The following is a 22,623-nucleotide window of genomic DNA, read 5'->3' as shown; positions in this document are numbered from 1 at the left end:
GTGTCCTAAGGTCCTAATGCGCACGCGCAGCACTGCCGTGATAATAGCGAACTTCCATACCCACCCCATACTGTGTTGGTTCGGTTGTTACTTAAAACTTTACTTTAATGGTTCCTAAAAGAATTATAATTATTCTTATGATGGCATTTTTGTCCCTCACGTGTAAACAGTAGTATTCCATTTTTAGGACTTTAGCTAATAGTCTTCATCTTCTTGAAGTTATGTGATTAATTTTCTCATGCTTTCAAACTGAATCTGTGTTCAATAATGTCAATAGAGGTCTGCCTTCTGCTAACTTGTTGTACCCCCTTTCCTAAACAACTCACAACCCTTTCACCAAGAATTTATGTTATCATGATCAACCCCCGAAGTTCACTCTTTGACAGTAAATGGTGAAAATCGTATTATCTAATTGAATCATGCATCCAGATTACAACCATTCCTGTAACCCGATTGGGCACTGCAGTCAGGTACAGATTTTCATCTCTTCATAACAGTTATTATAAGTCACTTCGCTCATTCGAAATTATCAAGAGAGTGGTGAATATCTAGCTGATTTACAAATGTCACCTTTTCAACTCTCTCCAATGACTTCAGTATTTGTAAGCAGTCTCTACTAATCGCGCTCTGGGAAAATGTAGAACTCATTTCCCCTTTTGTAGCGTAGCCTCAGGAGACCAGTATGAAGAAGCACAGAGTGCGAACATGGTTTTGATGTTGCATCAAGAGTAAATTTTACATCTGTTCAAGATTCAACCGCAAAATGTATCTATAATTTGTCAATGAAAAAGCCTCCAGCATGATGTGGGTATCGGCACATTGTCAATACAATGCAGCTGATGCATTCCAAGTGAGGTGATCGTTGAATGGTTATAAATGATTGAAAATCTTTAATTTTCTGCATCTTGAATATGTATCCACGAAGCGATATCATTTCACCAGTCACTCTTTCAAAGGTAACGCTGGGATTTTTCCCAAATAACTTTCTAACTGGTTTCACTCCAGAATTCTAATAGCTTAGCATTGGCATCAAGCAAGTTTGTAGTCGTTCACTTTTGACTGTCATTTGAAGCACTGGTTATTGGTTTCCGCTCACAGAGCAGCACAACGTCAATGACATTCTATGTCAATTCTTGATAGCTAGAGCTCGCGCATCGGATGTTGAGACAGACGTCTAAGTATTGTTGATGTCACCACTTATCAGTGATGCCATCTGACTACGTTGAGTGGTGCTAATTCAGAGCTAATCAGAGATTGACGTTTGTCTCAATATACGATGCAAGAGCTCTACTGGATGGTGGCAGAGCAGTCGCTTGCAGACAGAAAGTAAACAACTATCAACTTATCTGACATGAGTTTGACACTTGTTTAATTTTGAGAAATTAAATAAAATCTGTAGTAAGTCTCACTCTCAGGGTAAGAACAGCAAAGCAGTTTTTTAAGTAAGATTACCTCGTTACCACTGATAATAGTTTTTTTATGCCTCTGATGTTTATCGTTGATGTGATTCTCTCCTGGAAGTAGCTCATCTTCTTTCCAAATACTTAGACTTTAAATTTTTTATCTTTAAAATGTATGTCTTTTTCAGCATGACAACTGCAAGCCATCCATGTACTACAGAGGTCATGTGGGCAATGAAATGCCGCAAGAAATATTCCCAGAATCTGTTGCCTCTTCAAAACCTGTTGCAAATGATAAGGACTTCAGCACCTTCGATATTGTCAGAGCAACTCAAGTAAGTATCTGAATTATTTTGATTTTCAATCCTTAATCTTTTGAATGTCTGTCATTGAATAAATCATCTCCTTATTTTTTAAAGAATAACACTCCCCTGCAAACTTTTGAGGATGTCATATTGTCTTAAGTAGTTAAATTGTGTCTGTTTAGTTGACGAACACGACTATTTAAGGGTGAGATGGTTATATTAGTAGAATAAAAATATGCCTCTTTTGACCTAGTCGCCGCATATATAACACAGATTAATTGTCATAAATGGGAATAACTGATAGTCTCTTTTTTAGCGCAGAGATTGGAAAAAAAAAATTCCTGAATTGAACTCCAAGAAATACATAGGGGTAAATCATGTTGCTTCCGAAATGTGACTTGATCAGAAAATTTGCTGGGCTGTGTAAACTAAATTCACTGCATCATCGGCCTCTTGCAAGCACTGTATTCAAAATTCAAAGGGTTAATTTTTCAGTAGCTCTGCTCATCACTTTGTGGCTTTTGTCTACAGAGGCACTCTTTTCATCCCTAGGTCTCCCTCTCGACTGTCAATTATTGCTACCCTTAATGAGGTATTTATAAATGTCTTGGTCTTTTGGATTTGATAAAGTGATCCCTTAGGGTAAATCAATCCCTTGATTGATTCATTGATTATATCTTATGATTTGTCCCAGACTAGTAACCCTGAATGTCTATCACTCTGCTAACATGAGCATTTTATAAACTCGAATCATAGAGCAGGGTTTTGTAGCTGTAAAAAATAGAAATTTCTAATTTTTAGTGTATTTTTTCCCCTTTCAACTTATTAATTTGCCTTTTGTTTCCTTTAAAAGTATGGTGCTCTAGAACGGTGTCGTGAGCTGGTTGAAGCAGGGGCAGATGTGAACCAGCCAGATAATGAAACGGTGACATTATTACATTGGGCAGCAATTAATAATAGACAAGACATAATCCGATATTATGTTTCAAAAGGGGCAATTGTTGATGCTGTCGGTGGAGATTTGCTGGCTACCCCTCTACACTGGGCATCAAGGTTCGTCTGTTTTTTCTTATTTTCTGTTGTGAGCAATAAATATTTTGCATGATAAACTGCTCACTACTTTAAGTATCACAAGGGTGATTCAAGATTCACCCGTTTGATCAAAAATAGAGAGGTCTCAACTAGGTAAATGACTTTTGCAAGAGTATCATTTTTTGAGCAGCTGTAAGGAATTTTTGCAGAGTTGTGGAATAAAGTTATTTATTTGCGAAAGTTCATGGAAAAACTCAGAAGTTCATTTCTAGGGAGAGAAGAAGCTGATCGAAAGCAGATAGTCGAGTTGACATAGCAAGGCCATGCCTTAAGCCAAGTTTAGCCAATCAGCAAAGTCATTTCCCTCACCTGACTACATTATTGAAGCCCGCTAAAAATAGCGTTTCAGTCGGGTCCAATTTTTGGCATTTTCCAAACAGAGCTTCTTTACCATTTAGGGTTGAAAAATCTAAAAAAATTCTTCATAGCGGGGGTGTGCGATTTTTCTGCTCCAGCCCCTCCCTCCCCACTCCTTCCTACCACACTTGCTACCTGCCACCTAGCTGTTGTTCTTAGCTGCCTCTTGGTTTTGCCGCATAAGCGGATCCAGACACTTCGAACCGGGGGAGGGGGGGTGGCAGGCAGAAGAGAATTCTAGGGTGCTGCACCGAAAATTACTCCTGGAGGCACCACCAATGAGCCCTGAAAGCAGCATATTCCAATCAAAAAGTGCAGGGTTTTTTAGTGTACGTAACGGACTATTACTTCCGTGAGGTGATGACACATCGCGGCGGAAAGCGCAGGCACAGAGTAAAGGAGCCCTGAAATAGAAAGAGATAAGAAGGGAGAGAAGAAAGAAAAGGACAGATACTGGAGAGAATTGCCAGGCATGAAGATTCGGACCCCCACTCCCTTCGATAACCGGCCGAGATGGTAAAGGTTTTCGCGGGCATTTTGAAATGCGCAGAAATCGGAACTTTCATTGCGGCAAGCATCGTTTCTCCGCAAGTAATTATTGCAGGAAGAAACTGATGGTACATAACAACTCAGCATACTATAATCTTTGTAGTGACATTCAGAAAATTTTGCAAGTGTAGCTTATATCTGGACAAATCGCGCAGACACATCGAAAAACATGGAAAAAACGACAGATTTCGGCGAAGCGCCACGTGGTGGCAGTTTTCCGAAATACAGTCGTTGGGTTCCTCCTTAAACTGCGTCAAAATCTGAATTTTGTGGAGTACTTGCTTTGACTTGAGAAGACTTCGGTTTTTTGGAATGTAGGATGCGTAAATTTACCGACGCAGGAAACTCTAACCTCTTGCCGACATGTTAAATTTGAAAATTTTACAATTTGTCTATTGTATTTTGAATGGAACATGTTTTGTAGATAAAGATGCATGTTTCAATCTGTCGTGTGGTTGATTACAAAGCTTGTAATTTTTTAAATTTTGATCGTATATTAGGCAGGGACATCTTGGAAGTGTTGTTACCTTGATGCAGTATGGTGCTGATCCAAGAATTCAAGATGCAGAAGGTGTTTCCTGTCTACATATTGCAGCTCAGTTTGGACACACAGCAATCGTCGCCTATTTTGTAGCAAAAGGAGTTGATTTAAATCTACCAGATCGAACCGGAATGACTCCTCTCATGTGGTGTGCCTACAAAGTTCTAAGGTACCGAAGGAACTTTCTTATCTATCTTTAATATTATTATCTGCATTTCTGCCAAAATGTGACATTCAACGGTAGGTTATTTGAGGAATGATTCCTGGAGGTGTGAAAATGTGTGATCTAACTTTATTGTTAGAGTGATTATTTGGTTTGTATTACTAACCAACCATTGGTGCCTTAGAATGTGTTGTACCACTAGGTATTGCCGCTCTGAAAATGATTTGATAACTTTCAGGTGCAGCTCTGTACCATGAGATTCTTTGAAGGATTCAAGTTTAGCAGTTTGAAAATAACATTGAATTGCACATTATTTGTCAATTTCCACTGTCCAGGTGGTTTTGTATCGGTTCCTGAGGTCCTCTATTTTTGTAGATTATTATTATATTTATTAATTTGAGCCCTATAAATGGAAAGTTTAACACTTTGCACCAGGGCTGTTCTATCAGTTGTCGGTAAGCTACCGAAACAGTTCTGTTAAGAAAAACTTATGATAAGAGCGCTCTTGCCGATAGCGATCAGAGTTTTCGGAGCTGGCGAAAATAAGATGTTGCCATTTGTACATCTATTTTACGCGCTGCTGCGCCAGGCAATCTGATAAACCGACACACGGGGCAACAATGCATTGAGTGCGAGCTCTCAAAACTCCGATAAGGCCGGCTGTTGTTGATATCATCGCCACTGTCGGTACTGCCGCCAGTTTCAAAAAGAGACGATGTCGATAGTTTTCCGGCAAGAATTCGTATGAACACCCCTAGCAGTACCTAATCTTGTCATATTCGTCATCAATATTATTTCGATTTTCTTCAACAGCTTGGATCCGACAAGATTACTTTTGACTTTCGGTGCAAGCACAACCATTCAAGACAACATTTATGGTAACACTGCTCTTCACTGGGCTATAATATCCAAAAACCACACAGCAATCTCAACTCTAGTCACCCATGGAGCGAATTTAGAAATACCAAATGCTCAGGTTAGAATAGTTCCTTTATAAATTTAACCTGTCATGGTCTCTGGTTCCGTTCTGAATTGACCCTATCAATGAACAATGAATAATTGAACCATGATCACAACCTGTGTCTACTGATCCAATCAGATCCGTGTCAGTTCAACAAAACAAGTTTATTTCAACAATTAAAATGTGTAAATGAGATGATGCTCAGTAATTCTCAGTTCTGTCTTTCTAAACATTCACCCAAAGGAAAAAAATTACTCATCGCAATACAAGTAAATGCAAGGAGCTTCGTTCTATCATTGTGTCAGGGCCACACTATCAACTAAGGAATTTCAAAACTGAAAAATGAAAAGTAATTCCAATTAGATACTCAAATTGAAACGCAAGTATGTACTAGTATCGAACTGAAGGGGCAACTTTTACACCTAAGATTGCAGTACTTAGAAACTTGATTGTGAGTCCCAGCGTGATAATAGCAGCATTTCCATGGAACAAGTAAAGAGTCCCTGATAAATTATTAGGGCTCGCTGTAAAGAGAAAAAATCCGAACTTAACTTGTCTAATTTTCTAATTTTACTTTTTTTTTTTTTTGCTGTTTAACGTTTAATCTGTTTTTCTATGCCAGCTGGCAGCTCATTTTTCTTTTTTTCCCCCTTTGTATCGTTTGTTTTAGGAAAACATTCCCAGTTTTTCTCTTTCCTATCTTTTTTCTGTCCAACATTAATTGAGTCATTTTTATTTTGCAGGGAGAGACAGCTTTATCATTGATAGAAAATCAGAAAGCAGCTCCTTGGTTTGGGAAAAAAGTCATTGAAAAAGTGAATGAATTAGTGAAACAAAAACGATCTCAAAGTTATATTGAAAAATATCTTAATGACAAAGTAAGATTATTTTCCTCATTTCATCAACTAGTCTGCATGTTCACCCCTATATGGGGGAAAAAAATTTATTTATTCTTCAAACACTGAAGATAATAATCTTGGGTATTTATTTTGCACCGAAGCTCTCATATTTTGAATCTTGTGATCTTACTTCCTTATTTTTAAAAACCAAATTAAATTTTGAATAATTATTCAACACTGAAGTCAATTCATTCTAATTATTATTTTGCTCCAAAGCCCTCCTTCTTTAATCTAGAGCTCTGCAAAATATCAAGGGATATTTTATCATCATTCATTTTAATTACTAAATTTATTTTATCAGATTTTGTCTCTTTCATTTTTCAGAGACTTAGGTTTTGGTGTATGGTCTCTATTCCGTTCATAGTATTTTATGCTGTTGGAACCATTCTCCAGTCAAACTTAGTCTATATATCGAAAGTAGCTTTAATAGTCTGTGGTTATATTATGATCAGTTTTATTGGTCGTTATATCTGTGATGATCGCTTGATGTTCTACCTACCAATCTCAATATATCTTGCTACCAAGGTCAGTATCTCTTCATCAGAAATTATGAAAATATGTAAAGGCAAATCTTTTCATTTGAGGCTAAAATTCATTATAAAATTGCAAAGTATGCAGAATGATCTATTTCGACAATTGCTGAAAAATCTAGGATATCGTTCAAATTATGAAGCTTGCGCTCTGTTTGCATCAAAGAATTGCTCTAAAAAAGTCTGGAAATTTTTTTTTTCGGAAGGAGCAACTAAACTGCACAAATTTTTTCAAAATGTAAATAGTATTATTACTTATCAAGTATTAGTAGCTGGTAATAGTTGCTATTCCACTTGTTTTTATCACAAAACTAACCAATAACTGTGCTTAGCTTAAGGCACATTTTGTATGAAGCAAAAGCAAGTTCTTGAAACCTTAATCATAGCTTTTTTGTCATTCAAATATCAGGTGGCAATAGTCAGAGAAGTCTTGATACAGTCAGAGAATTTTATTAGAGGGCCCAGAATTGTTACATCTAGAGATATACCCACAATGAGTGCGAGGCTCAGCTTTTCAAAAGGAGAGTTTTTTTTTTTAAGTTAGTAAAAATTTAGGAAATTTTGCCAAATGTAATCAAAGATTCCTACAGAAAAGTCTGGGAATTTGGATAATTGAGATCAATTACTACACTATGTATAACGTAAACTTATGATTAAATGAGTTTTGCATCACATATTGCAAACCAGGATGAGATTTTTGTAAGTTTACTGTTGCTTCTAATGGTTCGATTTTTGGACTCACGTTCAAAGGATATAAAAGTCTTACTTTGACTCAAACTGTCCCTCCAATTTTGTCATATAAACTCCAAGAAACTTTGTACATGAAGGGCTGGAATCAAGTTCTTACTTTAATAGAATTTTGTAAAATAAGATGAAATTGCAAAAATAATTTCATTGCAAGTTCTGTGTTTGATTTCAGTTTTGGATGTATGTGACATGGTTGTTGTGGATCTCAGCGGCCGTTGATTTTTCAGTTTCATTTCTATTTCTAGCAACATCATTTCTTCTTTGGTATAATTTTTTAAATGCATGGAGAGGTGATCCAGGAGTCATCTACAGTTCCCAGGATCAAAAATACAGGGTAAGTTCAATTTCTAAGAAGTGACTATTTTTAAGTATCAACCAGTGAAAAAATTAAAAAAAATTGATCGCCGTGATAGACTCAATTCTGCCACCCATCTTGTTTCCTACATTCATACATGCCCCCCCCCCCTTCAAAGTGCTAGTTATATGTAATATGTAATAATAAGTGCTTCATAATATTTGAATGCTCCTCTCATAATAGTGGTCGTTGCTTTTTCTCCAAGGCGTTGACTTGGAATACCCTTCGATAGGTCCAAAAGATTATACAAGATGCAGCGCATAAAAAATCCTAATTTTTTTGACAAATCAATGGTTAGAATTAAAAAAAAACAACTGCACATATGCATTGCCGTGGCTTCCAAGAGTTTAGTTAATTTTCTTACAAATTTGATCTATTTAAACTCGCAGAGAGACAGTGTATGTTTTCATTTAAACATTAATCTCTGAACAATTCATTATCAATTTTTATTTTATTCTAGTGGTAATAGCATCAACCCTATAATTTTGCTGAAAAAACGTAGTAGCATTAGCGAGAGTGAGGAAAATGATAGTCATGTTTTCAACATCTTTTAGATAACAAAACATCTAGATCTTCCATTGTATCCATCGTTTTGCTGGCATGGTCCGTTTGTTTTAAATAATTTCAGACAATTATTGAGCTGGCTGAAAGAGGAGGGTTTGAACCTCGACTTTTTTGCAGTACGTGTCTCGTTCGCAAACCTATCAGATCAAAACATTGCTCTGTTTGTAACCGCTGTGTGGCAAAGTTTGATCATCACTGTCCTTGGATAAATAACTGTGTTGGTAAGTTAACCGTATAAGTTGACATCTTAAGATATCTGCCTTCATCACACTATCATCGCCTCTTAGTATCTTCAATTATATATTTGTTCTTTGTCAGTCTGACTTTTTCATTCATGAGGTGAAATCTTCAAGCAGTGTATAGCATTTGAAAGTTCCACTTGCTGTTCTTTAAATTTAAGTTATTAAAAATCAGAAAAAACGAGAGCAGGCATTACTCAAACTCATTGTCAGTACAGGCATTTTAACTGTTCTTGACCTAGGGATGCTCAAACCAACTCCTGTGGGTGAACTACTAGTACACCACCTTTGAAAATACCAAGACATTCAAAGGAGTATGTCATTGTTGGACAGGACAGCTCTAAAAAACTGTTAGCTCCTAGTAATAGCATCATCATCTGGTACATTGGGCTGTTCAGCCGGTGTAACTGATGTATGCAGGTCATTTTCACCAGCTTCAAAAACTGTAACGGCTATTGGTAAAGATGTTTACTTATTATCAACTTTGACATAACCATTTCCATTGCTTACTCAAAACCCATTAATTACTTCTCTTTTTAATCTCTATCACTCAGAAGTTAAGTCACTGTGAGTAAAAATGTAAGTACTTTTCACCTCTGAGCTTGTGAATAGCCTCCAATCATTTCAAGAAGGTACATATGCATTTTGTTTTATTTAAATTTATTTATTTGTTAGCTTTTGTCTGTCTAAAAACTTGGATCAACTCAGTTCAAGTAACATTCAGTTTAACTCGAATAGCTAGCTATTTGCATTGTCAGAAATAACGAATGAATTGGATCAAAAGTGATTCTTTGGTGGCTATTTCCGAGAAGAACAATTAAGGGGATAAGTTGTCTAAAAGCCAAAAGGTTGATTAATTTACTCTTTGAACTTTGATTTCTCATCCATTTTGATCATTAAAATCGTTTGTCATCAAAGTTGACTCTGAGTTCCTTATACCTTCTTTTCCAGGAGTTGTTAGCCTGGAAAATATGTTTGTTGCTTATCACTCATTTATAATCTTTGTCGCTTTGTTGCATCGTTTGGTTGTTTAATTGCAAGCATATTTTAAAGTTGTATAAGTATAAATCTAAATTTTTCAAAGATGAATTTGCATACCGCACATTGGATTCAGAGAGGAGATTTGGCAAAACTCTTGGAATATATTCAAAACTCAAAGGAAAATATCTAGGGAATGGATCACTCAATTAGGATATATACTGCATATTTTAAAGTTGTTTTGCATCTAACTTTCTTCTTTTTGTATTTTTTCCAGGTTCAGAAAATCATCGATTCTTCGTCGGTTACTTAGTCATGTTAGTTGTAATGTGCTTTTTTATACTCTTTGGTACGGTTGTATTTTGGAAGAAATTCTGCGATTATGATGTCCTTGTTGACTTAAATTTTTTTGAAGGTATAAGTTTCTGACTTCTTTGCACCATCCAAAATTATTGCCATGAAATGATGAATTTCTAAGGATTTTACCCCTTAACCCTTTCAATACTACGGTAAGATTTATCATGGACACCCCACGAACCAGGGCACAAAAAAAAAATATGCCAGTCACCGGTTCTTTGAGCCCTTCTTTCACACCCAAATGTGTCTCTACTTTATCATACGTATAAAAAAGGTGTAGTTCATATCCTCTCCAACAGATAGTGTAAACTCCATCAACAAAGTGGGCTTTCAGGGCAGAAATATGTATGCACAGTGATAAAACAAGATTAGCTTGTCCGCGGCTCGGAGAATGCAGAAATTGGCAGCAGAGTTAACTTGTCCACGGTATTGGAAGGGTTCGAAAGTGGAATCATTTATGTCTTTGATGTTTAATTTGATCTCTTGGAACTTTGTTCAAAAGGTCTACATGGAATATTAACAGAAACTGTTTTCGCTGAGGCCAATTCCTCAGTGTATCATTTACTTCTCATTTCACCATTTTTTTAATTCACTATCATGAATTTTAACATTTTACAAGAAACTGCAAAACCCCTCTATCCTTTCTGAAAAAGTAAAGTGACTTATTCCAAGCAACAAAGTTACCAGGGTAAAAATGCAGTACCTAATCAAATATTGTAACATGAAGGGTCGACACATTTTTCCAAAATTGAGAAGCACGTAAGGGACTCTAAGAGCTAGAGGAAAGTGCTGCATTGTTTGCAATAGATTATTAGTAATCCATCACATTTAGCAATAAATTTGGTAATTCTAAGTTCTCACCTCAAAGTCGAGCTCATTTTTCAGTAGTACAAAGACTAGAAGAAAAAACTATCTCCAAGATTTGTTTTGAAGAAGGTATTCCTCACTCTAACATTTTTTCTCTTTTCCAGTTCTCTGGATGATGGGTCGATGCGACGCGTGGCTTGCCTGGGTCGCTTTAAATGCTTTTGTCCATTCTTTTTGGGTCCTTATGCTTCTGTCATGTCAACTGTATCAGGTAAAACACTTTTGTTCAGTTTGAAATGAGTCACATTAGCTTGGGAGGAATGGGCCTGCTGCAAACTTTTGCTAGAGCAAAACTAAGAGTTGTTTCTTATATATGATGCCTCAAAAATCACAACGAGCGCATCGGCTAAGTCTGAAATGCACTCATAACTTCACAATCTCCGTAAGAAATTTGCGGTTTTTTGAGCTTCTTGCTTCAAAAATGATACTACGGCACAGGTGAACATTTTGTTGGAGGAGTCATTCCATCGTCGGCAATATTCATCATGGTCGATGGCAATCCGCCAAAACACGAGTGACGGGACGAGATAACACTTGACCAGGATAAAACCAAATAACAAGAGGCGTGTTTACATTCATATTTTCCTCGCCCACCTTGATTGACCTTGAACTTTCCTCGAATTATGTGCGCAACCACGGAAGCGTCGGCCATGATGAATATTGCTGACGATGGAGAGACTCCTCTAACAAAATGTTCACCTGTGCCGTAGTATCGTTTTTGAAGTGGGAAGCTCTAAAAAACGCAAATCTCTTACCCAGATTGTGAAGTTATGAGTGCATTTCCGACTTTGCCGATGCATTCATCATGATTTTTGAGTCATCATCTGTAGGAAACAACTCTTATTTTTGCTCTAGCAAAAGTTTGCAACAGGCCTATTACTCTGCAAATAGTTGCTTCCCACAATTTTTGGTACCAAGAAAGAAATGTGCATGGTGAAATCGTTCCTGTGGAGAAATAATGCTTTCTTTTGAGGGGTCCTCCAAAATTTGTTTGAACCGTCCAGTTTGTTATTGCCATCAAAATTTGACTTTAAGCATTATAGATAGAAAGATGGCTGCCGCATGTACTTACTAACAGCCACCATGCTGCTGTTTAATTGTCATCAACATCTTATTCAAGGTTATATTAGTTCTGTGGTGTTGTGATCATGTCAAATTGTTTAAAACAGAAAGCATCTGAATGGAAAAATCTTGAAAATTCTTCACAAAATTCTTCAAATTAATCAGTAAACATGTTTAATGTGTTTTACTTTCATCTTAAAATTACTCATATTATTTCTGCTAACTTTAATTTTCTTTCATCAGATATCAGTCTTGGGTATGACAACAAATGAAAGGATGAACGCCCCTCGTTATCGTCATTTTGTAACAGTTGGATCAAAAGTTCGCAGCCCATTCCATCGAGGTTACCTTCAAAATATTGTTGATGTTACTAAGCTAGAATGTTTTGGCCTTGCTCGCCCTGATCCGACGGACTGGAGGACCAAATATGAGTTCAGCCAAACAATCGAACAGGAGCCGCTTTTGTTTTCTAAAGATCTACATGATGTTTAAACTTTAGCATGGTAAGTATATCCACAGATTTGATTCCAAATTAATTTGAAACTACAGTTAAACCTTGCCAAATCCCTCTCTACTGGGAACAAGGAAATCGTCTCCCTAAGGTGGGCTTTGGACTAAAACGGAATTCTACTTCTTTGCCTTGCATCCTTGAATTTCTCGCTCTTCTCTGGAAAAATTCTTTTCCCAAAGTGAATGTATGCACAAAATGCCCTCAGTTTTTTTAGATAAAGAAAAGCAGCCATGTATTGTCATTCAGTAAGTAAATAAAGCCATATTTACAACTGGAGTGAGATACTACTCACAGAGATAGTGATCCTAATTACGATGATGTGGAAGCATATCAGCAGCCTGATTGTTGAAATTTTTTGTTTGTCGGGACGACATAGATGACATAGGTTGAAAGGCGGAGCTAGACTGGTCGGCTATGTCTTATTGTTGCTTTGTCGTGCTTTTGTCAGGTGGAATGGATGACACACTCTCGGGGACTGAAGAGGTGCCGTTAGCTTGTCGTGAGTTCAACCTGATACAGGCACGACAAAGCAGCGATAAGACATAGTCAACCAATCACGCTCCGCCTTTTAACCTATGTCATCTATGTTGTCCCGACAAACAACAAATTTCAACAATCAGGCTGCAGGAGATGCCTGCTGCACCTGCCTGCAAGTGACTGCTGAAACTTTAAAATACAAGAGTTGCTGGTACGCTACCAGACTTCTCAGTTTATAATTGGGGGGAGGGGGGATGATGTGTAAGAGCAAGCTGCCTTGACCTTTGTAGAGCGGTGTTTTGATCCACCCAACCACACCCATGCGGATGGTGACAATTGCCGGCGGTGTCTGTTTCTCACTTTGTCACAGGCTCAGCTGTGTGACAGGTGCTGGTGCTATACTGCTGGTCAGGCACAGTCTTTCTTAATCTCATAGTTACCAAGACCTAAGAAGTTCTGACTTGACCTATTTTCTTAGCTTCCTTGATGGGAGAAAAAACAAAGATCTTTTAAAAAAAGGAAAAAACCGTCAAATATCTAAAAGCTGGAATCTTAAATGAGTCTCGTAGCACTTCTTTCTAGTTGGGACCCATACGTAAGTTCCGAATATGCAATTCCGAGCCAGTTGAACTTTTTTATATTTCTTACATGGGCTAAAAATGGGACAAGGGTTTCTGACAACTTTAGCAAGTATCCAACTCATACGTAGGAAACAACTGAGCGAGACTTTGCCCAGCAACTGCTAACTTAAATTCTTCAGTATGTTATTTAGTCCAATAGTGATGACGTTGTTAAGTCAGATGAACGATGTAGCTTAGGTCATGGTCATGCAAGAGTCAAATTTCAGTTAAAGTTCCGATGAAAAAAAAAAACAAAAACTGAAAAATCATCAAATGGCCTCCTTAAAGCAGGACTCTAATGTTTTTTCCTCTTTTGATTCTTTTGGATTTCAAGGTAGTTGCCACAGCTTATTTGGAACCCTGCCAGTAGAATAAGCTGAATGACAGGCTCAGCTAGCAAAGCTTGCAGCGTTCAAAAGTGGTTCAAACCATCGCTTGATCTGACAAGCAAATGCACTTGACATGAAGAATTTGTTTTGCTGTTAGTACTCCTTGTGAGGTATCTTTTTTCTTGACAGAAATATTTTCTCTCTCTATAGATGAGAGATTTTCTTTAAAACTTTATAAGACCATGTTAATTACTAACCTATTTTGAAAGTCTTACTACCCATATGAATGATTCGATTTGTGTGTGTTTTTTTATGTATCATTATATACCTTGAACTTTAATGTGAACTAAGTCTTAAAATGGCACATCATTGGTGCAGTGTTCCCTTACTTTTGTAGGATTTTTAATGTTTTTACAGGCCATAGAATGCACAAGTTAGCATGAAAGTTGGGCGAAAATTTATGCATGAAAAATCAATTCAGGAGAAAACGTTGATATTTCTTATCCACTTTCTCCCGATCATGGATAAAGACTTTCCAATAAAATACTTGTCAGTATTTGAAGCAATAAGTTACAATCAGTTTTCTTTGCCAATAAATTGTGTACATTCCAATTTAATCAGATAGTTTTGAGCCGCAAACGTGTCAGTTGAAAAAATTAAGTAGTTTTTCAAAAAACTCCATTATTTGAACCATTAGCTTTAAACCGATGTAAAGGTTCAGTTTAACATATTTGGACATGTCTTCTGTGAAATGTCTGTACAGTTCTCCTCTGAACAATGGTGCTAATATCTCAACTTTGAGTTCTCCAGCATCAAAATCCTTTTTCCTGTAAATGCTCAGAAATTATAAGTGAACGATCCAGTGCTGCTGCCTCTCAGCAAGTTCAAGTCCTTTTTTAGAAAGAAAATGTTTGGATCCCATGTCTCACCAGTCTGAGATGTGGATGAGGCCATAAGCGTTTGATTGTTTTTATCATGGTTAAGAGTAAAGCCACAAGTTTGTTTTGTTCTTTGACTAATCATCGAATTTGTAGCGTCATTTTTAAATATATAATTGCGAATGAACTTAACAAAATTAACAAAACTTAAGCTTATAAACTTAAAATTTTTAAAGGGTAAGCAGTGAGTCCCTTTGCTAGGATAGCAGCACCAAAAATGTGAGTGATTTAACCTTTTATTGAAATGCATTTTGTTGAGTGTGATTTTTGTCCGCCTCAATTGCAAGAAGTCACAGTGATTGTATAATACTGATTTATTTTGTGAATTTATTCATTGTCCTCATGTTCTTTTTGCCTTGACAAGTTTACAAATATGTAAATTTTCGACATTCAGATTACTGAATCAACTTCCGAAGAGGAGCTCTGCATGAAAAGTCATTTTTGCCTGTACCACCAGCCCTGTCATTTGTCTCATTATTGTTCTCAGTGAGGCTATTTTTTTGTATCCCCTCAGGAGAGAAGGCTGGCTTAAATTTGTCTTATATATTATAGTTTCTTGAGCATATCAACATTGTACATACCTACTTTTGATAGTTCATGAGGCAATGAAATTAATTTATGCTCTCTTATACTTATGTCTTTGATGTGGGCTTCCCACTAAATATTAAGATTTTTTTGATCACCAGAAATTGTATGACTGATTTTGTTAGGAATAAAGAAGAATTTAGCTTACTCAATAGAAGTTACAAGTTTTTTTTACTGCATTTCTGAAGTTTTTGACCGATTTGAATCAGCATCAGAAAGACGATTTTGAAAATGTAATATTCAGTCTTGTTGTAAGCGAAAGCCACAAGAAGAAAACCATGTACTTCTGAACAAAATATAAACAAGTAAAACAAGTTGGCCGAAGTTTCTATCAATAAGTAATTGTTAAAGCATATGGCTTCTCAACGTTTGGCACTGTATTCCTAGGCAACTAATTAATTGAAGCAATTTAAGATTCTATAATGTAATAATGGCAAATATACAAGTCCCATACTGATGTAGCGATCAGAGGCATAGGGCGGGTGTCTTTTCTTGCCTAGCCTTTAATTTCCAATGAACTTATACATGCAGCAAAGCCCAGTTTATCGTTGCAATTTTTTGATCAGCAAACATTTTATGCTCCTGGTAGAAGATTCAGACTCGACTCAGAGACCTGATCCAATCGCTGCATAGATATATCTCAACAAAACATCTTTTTATGTATACTAACTATGCTTCATCACAACATCACCGAAATGCATAAGAAGGTGTCATATCGTAATGAGATATCTGCTCGAAATTTGGACCAGAATTCATCAGAATTTTGAACCGAGTTAGATTCTTGGATTAAGAGCACAAAACACTGCAGAAATGGACGGATCATGGATTAATTTATACGAGTAGGCAACTGAAGGCTATTCGAGAAAAGAAACAAGCTCTGTTGTGTTCCATTTTTTGGATCATCAAGACCAGGACAAGTGTCATTACAGAGTTGTGTTAAGGGCCTCGGGAATGACTTGCATGTTCATCATTTATAGGTTTAAATCTTATACAGCTCGGTGCAATTAGTTTCTCAGGAGTATATTTTCCTCATCCAGTGTGCAGTGTACACTCTCAAATAGATACAAAAATATGAGATTGAAAATTACAATTTTATGGCCATCATCATCAGATACTCTGGAAACAATGTGATTGTCCATTTGATGTTTTCTGACTTGTACATATTTGCTAGAATATTGTCTGAACACACCATGCTTTTGTCAGCAGTTGTCAGTTTTGTTGTTCTGTTATTGTTTAAAATCATGTTACTTTTTGGTAGCTCCCACTGTTTGCAGTTGGAATAAAGTATTTGGAGCAACATTATGATGTACATGTGTGTTTTTTGTGTGCATTCTTAAGCCCCCCCCCTTCCCGTATCAAGTGGTATGTTTGTATTTATCACACAATTCCTTTTACTGCAATTCCTCTTTGCAATTGATAGAGCAGTGTACCTACCAACGTAATCGGTATATATTTTCTTTCTGTGGATTTTTCCTTAAATCATCAATGAACTTTACATTGAAGTGTCTCATCGTGGGGAGAGGACTTTACAAAAACCGACCTTCTTTTTTTTTTAGAGGGGTACCGACAGAGACAATACATTACATACACACTAAGAGCTCGACCTAAACCATTTGCATTGTTTCCAAATTTCCATTCCTTTTTTTTCGAAGAGAAATATGTCAAATTTATAGCTTGAAATATGTACAAAATATTCTGCCAAAAAAATATAATACAGCCTAAAGCTGCAAAATCTAAGGAAGTTTTCAAGAAATGACGTTGACTGCTTTTCCAAAGAAAATCTTAAGTATGACAGGAAAATTTGCAACATTTCAAATGGAGGTATGTGGTTCTGCAATTTGGCCATCAATGTGGAGCAGTTAAACCACAAGACTGCAGGAGCTTATTATGGGTTAAAATGAGACTTTTTCTGCCTGAAAATTGGCTTCAGAAGAGTTCCTGAATTGGTATAGGTAGTGTGTACTCAGCACTATTGCATCATCATTTTATTTATTATTTATATTTATATATAAGATTGTATATTTGTATATACTCAGTTAAAGAGAAAGTAATTTTGATTTGTCATCGGCGACAAAATTCACAACTTATTGCTAACTTCGTCCTTTAAAATAAACAGAGGAAAATGGAACGCATGAAAAACCAAAACAAAATACATAAGCAAAAATAGTGTATTTTCTTCGGAAAATACACTAAAAAAAGAAAGGGGAGATAAAATCCAAGTATTCTTTTCAAGTGTTGTTTTAGAATCTTCTTATGTAAGGAAATTTTTTTATTGCACGGAAAAAAATGACATTGCGGATTCAACAATTTTGTTGTTAAAAAAAAGTGTCCGACACGTTTTAAAGTAGATTTTACAATAGAGAAAATGCTAATTGAATCACCATCGTGTTTGAATTATCTTTTTACCATTCAAAACATGTCGGACTTATTTTTTAACAATTTAATATTGTTAAGTCAGCAATCTATTCTTTTCCTTGCGTCTGAATGCCATCTACACCAGCAACAGCTGAATGCAAAATTGCATTCAAAATTTGATAGGTAGCTCCCATTGATAATAGAAACGTAATTATTTCGATAGTTATGAAAGAAAAACGAGCACGTTAGCAAGATTGGGAACCAACCCGCATCCTGCGTGTGGCGCGGAGAAAAATCAGGTTTCTCCGACGCGCGCGGGAGAGAGACTCTACCTGCTCGTAGTTCCGCGACTTTAGCCGGTTGGAGAGAGTGTCCAGCACGCCTCCCGAGACCGCTCCCACGGGCAACCAAGAGAGGCCGCGGAGAGACATCGCTGGCGCGGGTTTAGCCGGCCTCCTCTCATGGCCCAGTGGAATCTCGGTCGGACCCGTGCAATCTTAATGTTTTCCCAAGAAATGCACGGGAAAAATCCGTTCATTTACTTTTCTTTGTAGTTAATTCTTCATTTCGGACTTTTTTAAATTAGGAAGCGGCTAGTGTTGGATGTAAGAGGTCTCCAAGTTGGTGCGGGTATTTACAGTATTTTTTTTTCCAGGCCTCTTCCATGCCACAACACTCCTTCTCCCTAATTTAATAAAGATTGTTTAGAAAAGGAAATAACGCATTTTTCTCGAGCATTCCTTGGGAGGAAACCATGATTATTAAAAAAGATGTTGCCTTCTATGCAAGTAACTGCTTTGAAAACTTGCTCATCCCTAAAGTCTACTTACTCAATTTTGTGCTCGCTTACCCTAGTAGCACAACTCCCATATATTATACTCATAATATACATATTTTATAGATTTTTTCATACTTATATTATAAATATATTTTATACTATAGAGTAAGATATACCTATTTTATACCTATAATCTACCTATATTATAGGTATAAAATTTATATTACTTTGCGCTTTTTTCTACATATATTATAGGTATAAATATATATTTTATACCCATAAAAGATGTATAAGGAATTTGCTCCCCACCCCCCTCCCTCCAAAAATTTCCTTGACAATGCTACCTCCCTAGGCTATGTAAGAGGTGAATGGTCTCAATGGTCCTTACCCCTACTTTTGATTCATGATTAAATGCTTGCGTATTAAACCTGCAAGATGAAAACGTTGTTATTCTATTAGGAGGGTATGCATGAGCTTTTAAAATATACTTGATGCCATGGGTTTCACTGCAACGGAAGACCTTAACTTGTCGAGCTCTGGACATGCAACATAAAATGGATAAGTAAATGATGCAACTCACCTGCAAAATTCAAAGTGGTTTTAACAAGCGAAGTAGACTGATGAATTCAACAACTGCGAAATGAATTTTAACAAAGTCTGCCTGGTTTGAGTTTGGATCCAACGGTCAGATTCTGTTAAAAATCTTATACGAACAGCTGTCCATTGATAAGAAGACATTCACATTTTGATCTGATGTAATTTCATCATTCTTCATCTTACTTGCCACGGATCATACAATAGAGCAGATCTTAATACAATGAGGATGATGAGTAACTACAGATCCTGATTTACATTACCTACATATAGTACCATTATCCTTGATTTTCCTTGCATTTCCTAATCATTTCTCAATACGTAATCTGACTCTTAAAATTGCAACACTTCTTAGCTTTACCTAATTCTTGCCATATCAGATGTCAATCTCGGCCTACATTTCCATTAAAATCATACTCGCTTGAGTAATGAAGAAAACAGAAACTCATGGTTATCGTCAAAGTGATCACTGAATCTGTGTCTTCTATTAGCTGTGTCCAGGCACATTGAGCAATCTGCTTGAGGTACTTAAGTATTTCCTTCTCTTTACCTCTAGGATTGTGAAAATGCTCAAATTGATGTTATTTGTCATGATTTCTGGGGTGGTTAAACTAGACTGCAAAATATCGCATTGATTAAATCAAGTATCTTGACACATCTCGAATTTTTTTCCCAAAAAAAGAACAGTTGCCCGTGAAAATGAAGAATCATTTTAAACCAAAATATTGGCAACATTCAGAGAATTTAAAGCAAGATCTCTTTTGAAAAAAAAAACCTTGCATTCGATGGAGTTAGCGATAACTGTATTCAATGCAAAGTTTTCTCCAAAAAGGATCCTGCTTTCATTTCTCTGAATTTGGCCAATTTTATGGATTGAATTATATTTAAGGCTCATGCCCTGGGGCTGTTGTTCTTTATCGACTAAGAACCAAAAATCTGCCGAGATATTTGACTTAATCATTGCGATATATTGCACGCCAGTTTTAACACCCCTGAATATGACATAATACCTTAATCAAATTTTTCTGCTCAAAGAGCTGCCATTTCAAGGAGAAACCACACCGAAGTACACTAGATTTAACGTGAGAAAATGACAGAACACAGAACATAACAGACCGATAGATTTACATCCATCGTCATACAGGCATTGATTAACTCTCATCAAGGGCATTCTTTGCGGTTATAGGCTTAGAACAAAAGCCATCACAAATTGAGACTAAAGTAAAGTATTGTTTATTGTCACCACCCACCAGTACCTAAAATGCCATCTGACTGCATGAATTAACCTGTTAAGTAGTGCTGATTCAGAACTGAGCAGAGATTGACATTTTTCTCGACATACGATGACTCTGATCTAGTGAGCGGGCTCTACTCCCACTGCTTCTGTATCTTGGGAATATACTTCAATGAAGCAATTTAAGAGAAGACGCAACTTAATTTTGGTGTGCGGGCTAAATTTTGATGAGTGCCCCATTATCATTTTAAGAATTTCGGTAATGATTCTTGTTCACTAACGCGAACAGAGCCTAGCCTGCAGTGCTGAAAGAATACGTCAGGCCGCAAGCTGTGTTGCTTATAACTGAAATACCTACTACGGCTCTTTCTTCCTGCTCTCATTACCTGAATGTGATAACGATTTGATGACATTACCATGAACTATCTTAAGAAGAACACCATGTACGTACTTATGAAATAATGACCAAAGAGGAGTTGTTGAAAACCATAAGAACAATGGAATTAGTGCCTATAGAGAAACATAGATACAGTCATTACTCCTAAAGAGCTTGGGTAAAAGGTAATAACTGATGCACATGGAAACTTACAAAGCCAGAAAATTTTCCTAATCAGATTTCAACGAGTATGATTGTGTTATGTTATGTACCATGTACCGCAGTTTAGGTTAGGAAGATCAGATGAAGATGTTCACGCCAGAGGCTTCTAAATCACTGAGCACTTAAAGTTGCATTAACCGGTGTATTCAATTGAGAATTAAAGAGAAAAAAGACACACAATACAGAACCAAAGAATTCTCGCGGCCTCTGAAGGAGCCAGGAGCACATAGAATTGAGTTCTTTCGAGGATTTACCCCATGGTAGCAAACCAATCATCACGAAACAAAACCACAGATCCACAAAATAGTAATGAGACTGGTAGGTATCTATGAGCCGAACCACACATTTGTGAAATTACGAATTACATTACACAGGTACTTGAATGAGAATGAACTACACTTTAATCATATTCACATGCCAACGGGCAAAGTGGATAGCATAGCATGACAGATGCACATGCACATAAACGAACATGTTGCGGCGCGGGTTAAATAGAGATAAGATAGGCGATGCGCTGCGCATACCCGATGGACCAGGGGGAGAGGGACAGAGGGCGCTTCTCGCAGTGGGAAACCCATCTCTCCGCGCCACATCCAAGAGCGGGGTAAAACCTGACGCGGACCCGCGGTATAACCTAGGCACAGCATGCCCCGCGGAGCCGCCTCTTAGGCGCCTATGTGGATGGGTAAGGGTCCAAAACTTCAGAAGCTTGTTCAGTTTGTAACTCGATTTTCACCATGTTTCTATCATGCCGAATCATCAGCATCTATCACTGACTGTCCTATAAAGTAAAATGCATTACCTAAAGTAAACAAGTGAACTTGGCGTGCTAAATGAATGCAGGCGGCCGCCGCTTTTTTATAACCATCCCGTTTGACTCATTTGAATTCCCCCCCCCCCCCCCCCCCTCCCCCTCACATTTGAGGAACGCCGATTGAGCGCCGCCCGCAGCGCACTATATGGTCCAAAACTCAAGAAAAGGAAGAAATAAGTCGGATAATGACTGAAAGATCACGAAAGTTTTGTTACTGATGTATTTTTGAGTCGATAATTTCGGATTTGATGTCAAATTGCCAACATTTTATCACCCTGAACGGTCCTATTAATTGTAGGCAAGTTTCTCGAAACGCACACTGACGCCTACGAACCTAAAGTGATACTTCAAGCATTGCGCAATGCGTGAAGTAGCCCCTTAGGTTTGTAGGCGTCAACGCGCGTTTTTATCGCACTGGCATTGCATTGCATCGGCGCGGCGCGCGGCGCCCCGACGGGCGGGTTATGAACGATCTCTGCGGGGAGAGCTCCCGAAACTCGTATATCGTGTAAATTTTTTTTTTTAAATTTTCGACTTTTAAAATTATACACTGGTCGTGTGAAGTAATGAAGTAATAAGTGAACTCTCAACGTCTCAACGCTAGATGAAGTATAATAATCAAAGGCAGGTCGGGCGCCATGCGCGCTGCGGACGTCCCTGTGCTCTGTCGGAGGTAGAGTCCCTTTATACCCAGAGTTAAGACAACTCACTTTTGGTTGGGCTGAAAGTGGCCTAAAAAAAAATCCAATTCTGATTGGTTCTCGCTCATGGAGGCCGAAACGAGTGCATCAAGATGGCGGTACCTCGAATGTGAACAAGAATAA

General features: G+C 37.3%; 1 protein-coding gene across 1 annotated transcript; it reads left to right on the top strand.

Annotated features, from left to right (window-relative positions):
* The first annotated feature begins 71 nt into the window (after positions 1 to 71).
* On the top strand, positions 72 to 16,735 carry Hip14 (palmitoyltransferase Hip14). Its single transcript, XM_019046500.2, has 13 exons — positions 72 to 470; positions 1,589 to 1,735; positions 2,559 to 2,758; positions 4,204 to 4,413; positions 5,221 to 5,383; positions 6,112 to 6,246; positions 6,592 to 6,792; positions 7,717 to 7,878; positions 8,528 to 8,684; positions 9,958 to 10,095; positions 11,009 to 11,115; positions 12,210 to 12,469; positions 13,909 to 16,735. The coding sequence occupies exons 1-12, from the start codon at positions 420 to 422 to the stop codon at positions 12,456 to 12,458; spliced, it is 1,920 nt and encodes a 639-aa protein (XP_018902045.1). The 5' UTR covers positions 72 to 419; the 3' UTR covers positions 12,459 to 12,469; positions 13,909 to 16,735.
* Positions 16,736 to 22,623: the final 5,888 nt, after the last annotated feature.

Source organism: Bemisia tabaci, chromosome 2, assembly GCF_918797505.1.
Source record: "Bemisia tabaci chromosome 2, PGI_BMITA_v3".
Lineage (NCBI taxonomy): Eukaryota > Metazoa > Arthropoda > Insecta > Hemiptera > Aleyrodidae > Bemisia > Bemisia tabaci.
Note: the sequence above shows the minus strand (reverse complement) of the source record. Positions and strands in the feature narration are given on the sequence as shown.

Bases quoted from the DNA above. Each gene is read 5' to 3' on its own strand.
- Hip14 (XM_019046500.2), top strand. From the start codon at position 420: ATGCATCCAGATTACAACCATTCCTGTAACCCGATTGGGCACTGCAGT. The intron at 2,759-4,203 runs GTTCGTCTGTTT...ATCGTATATTAG, and splicing joins CCTCTACACTGGGCATCAAG to GCAGGGACATCTTGGAAGTG. The intron at 6,793-7,716 runs GTCAGTATCTCT...GTTTGATTTCAG, and splicing joins CAATATATCTTGCTACCAAG to TTTTGGATGTATGTGACATG.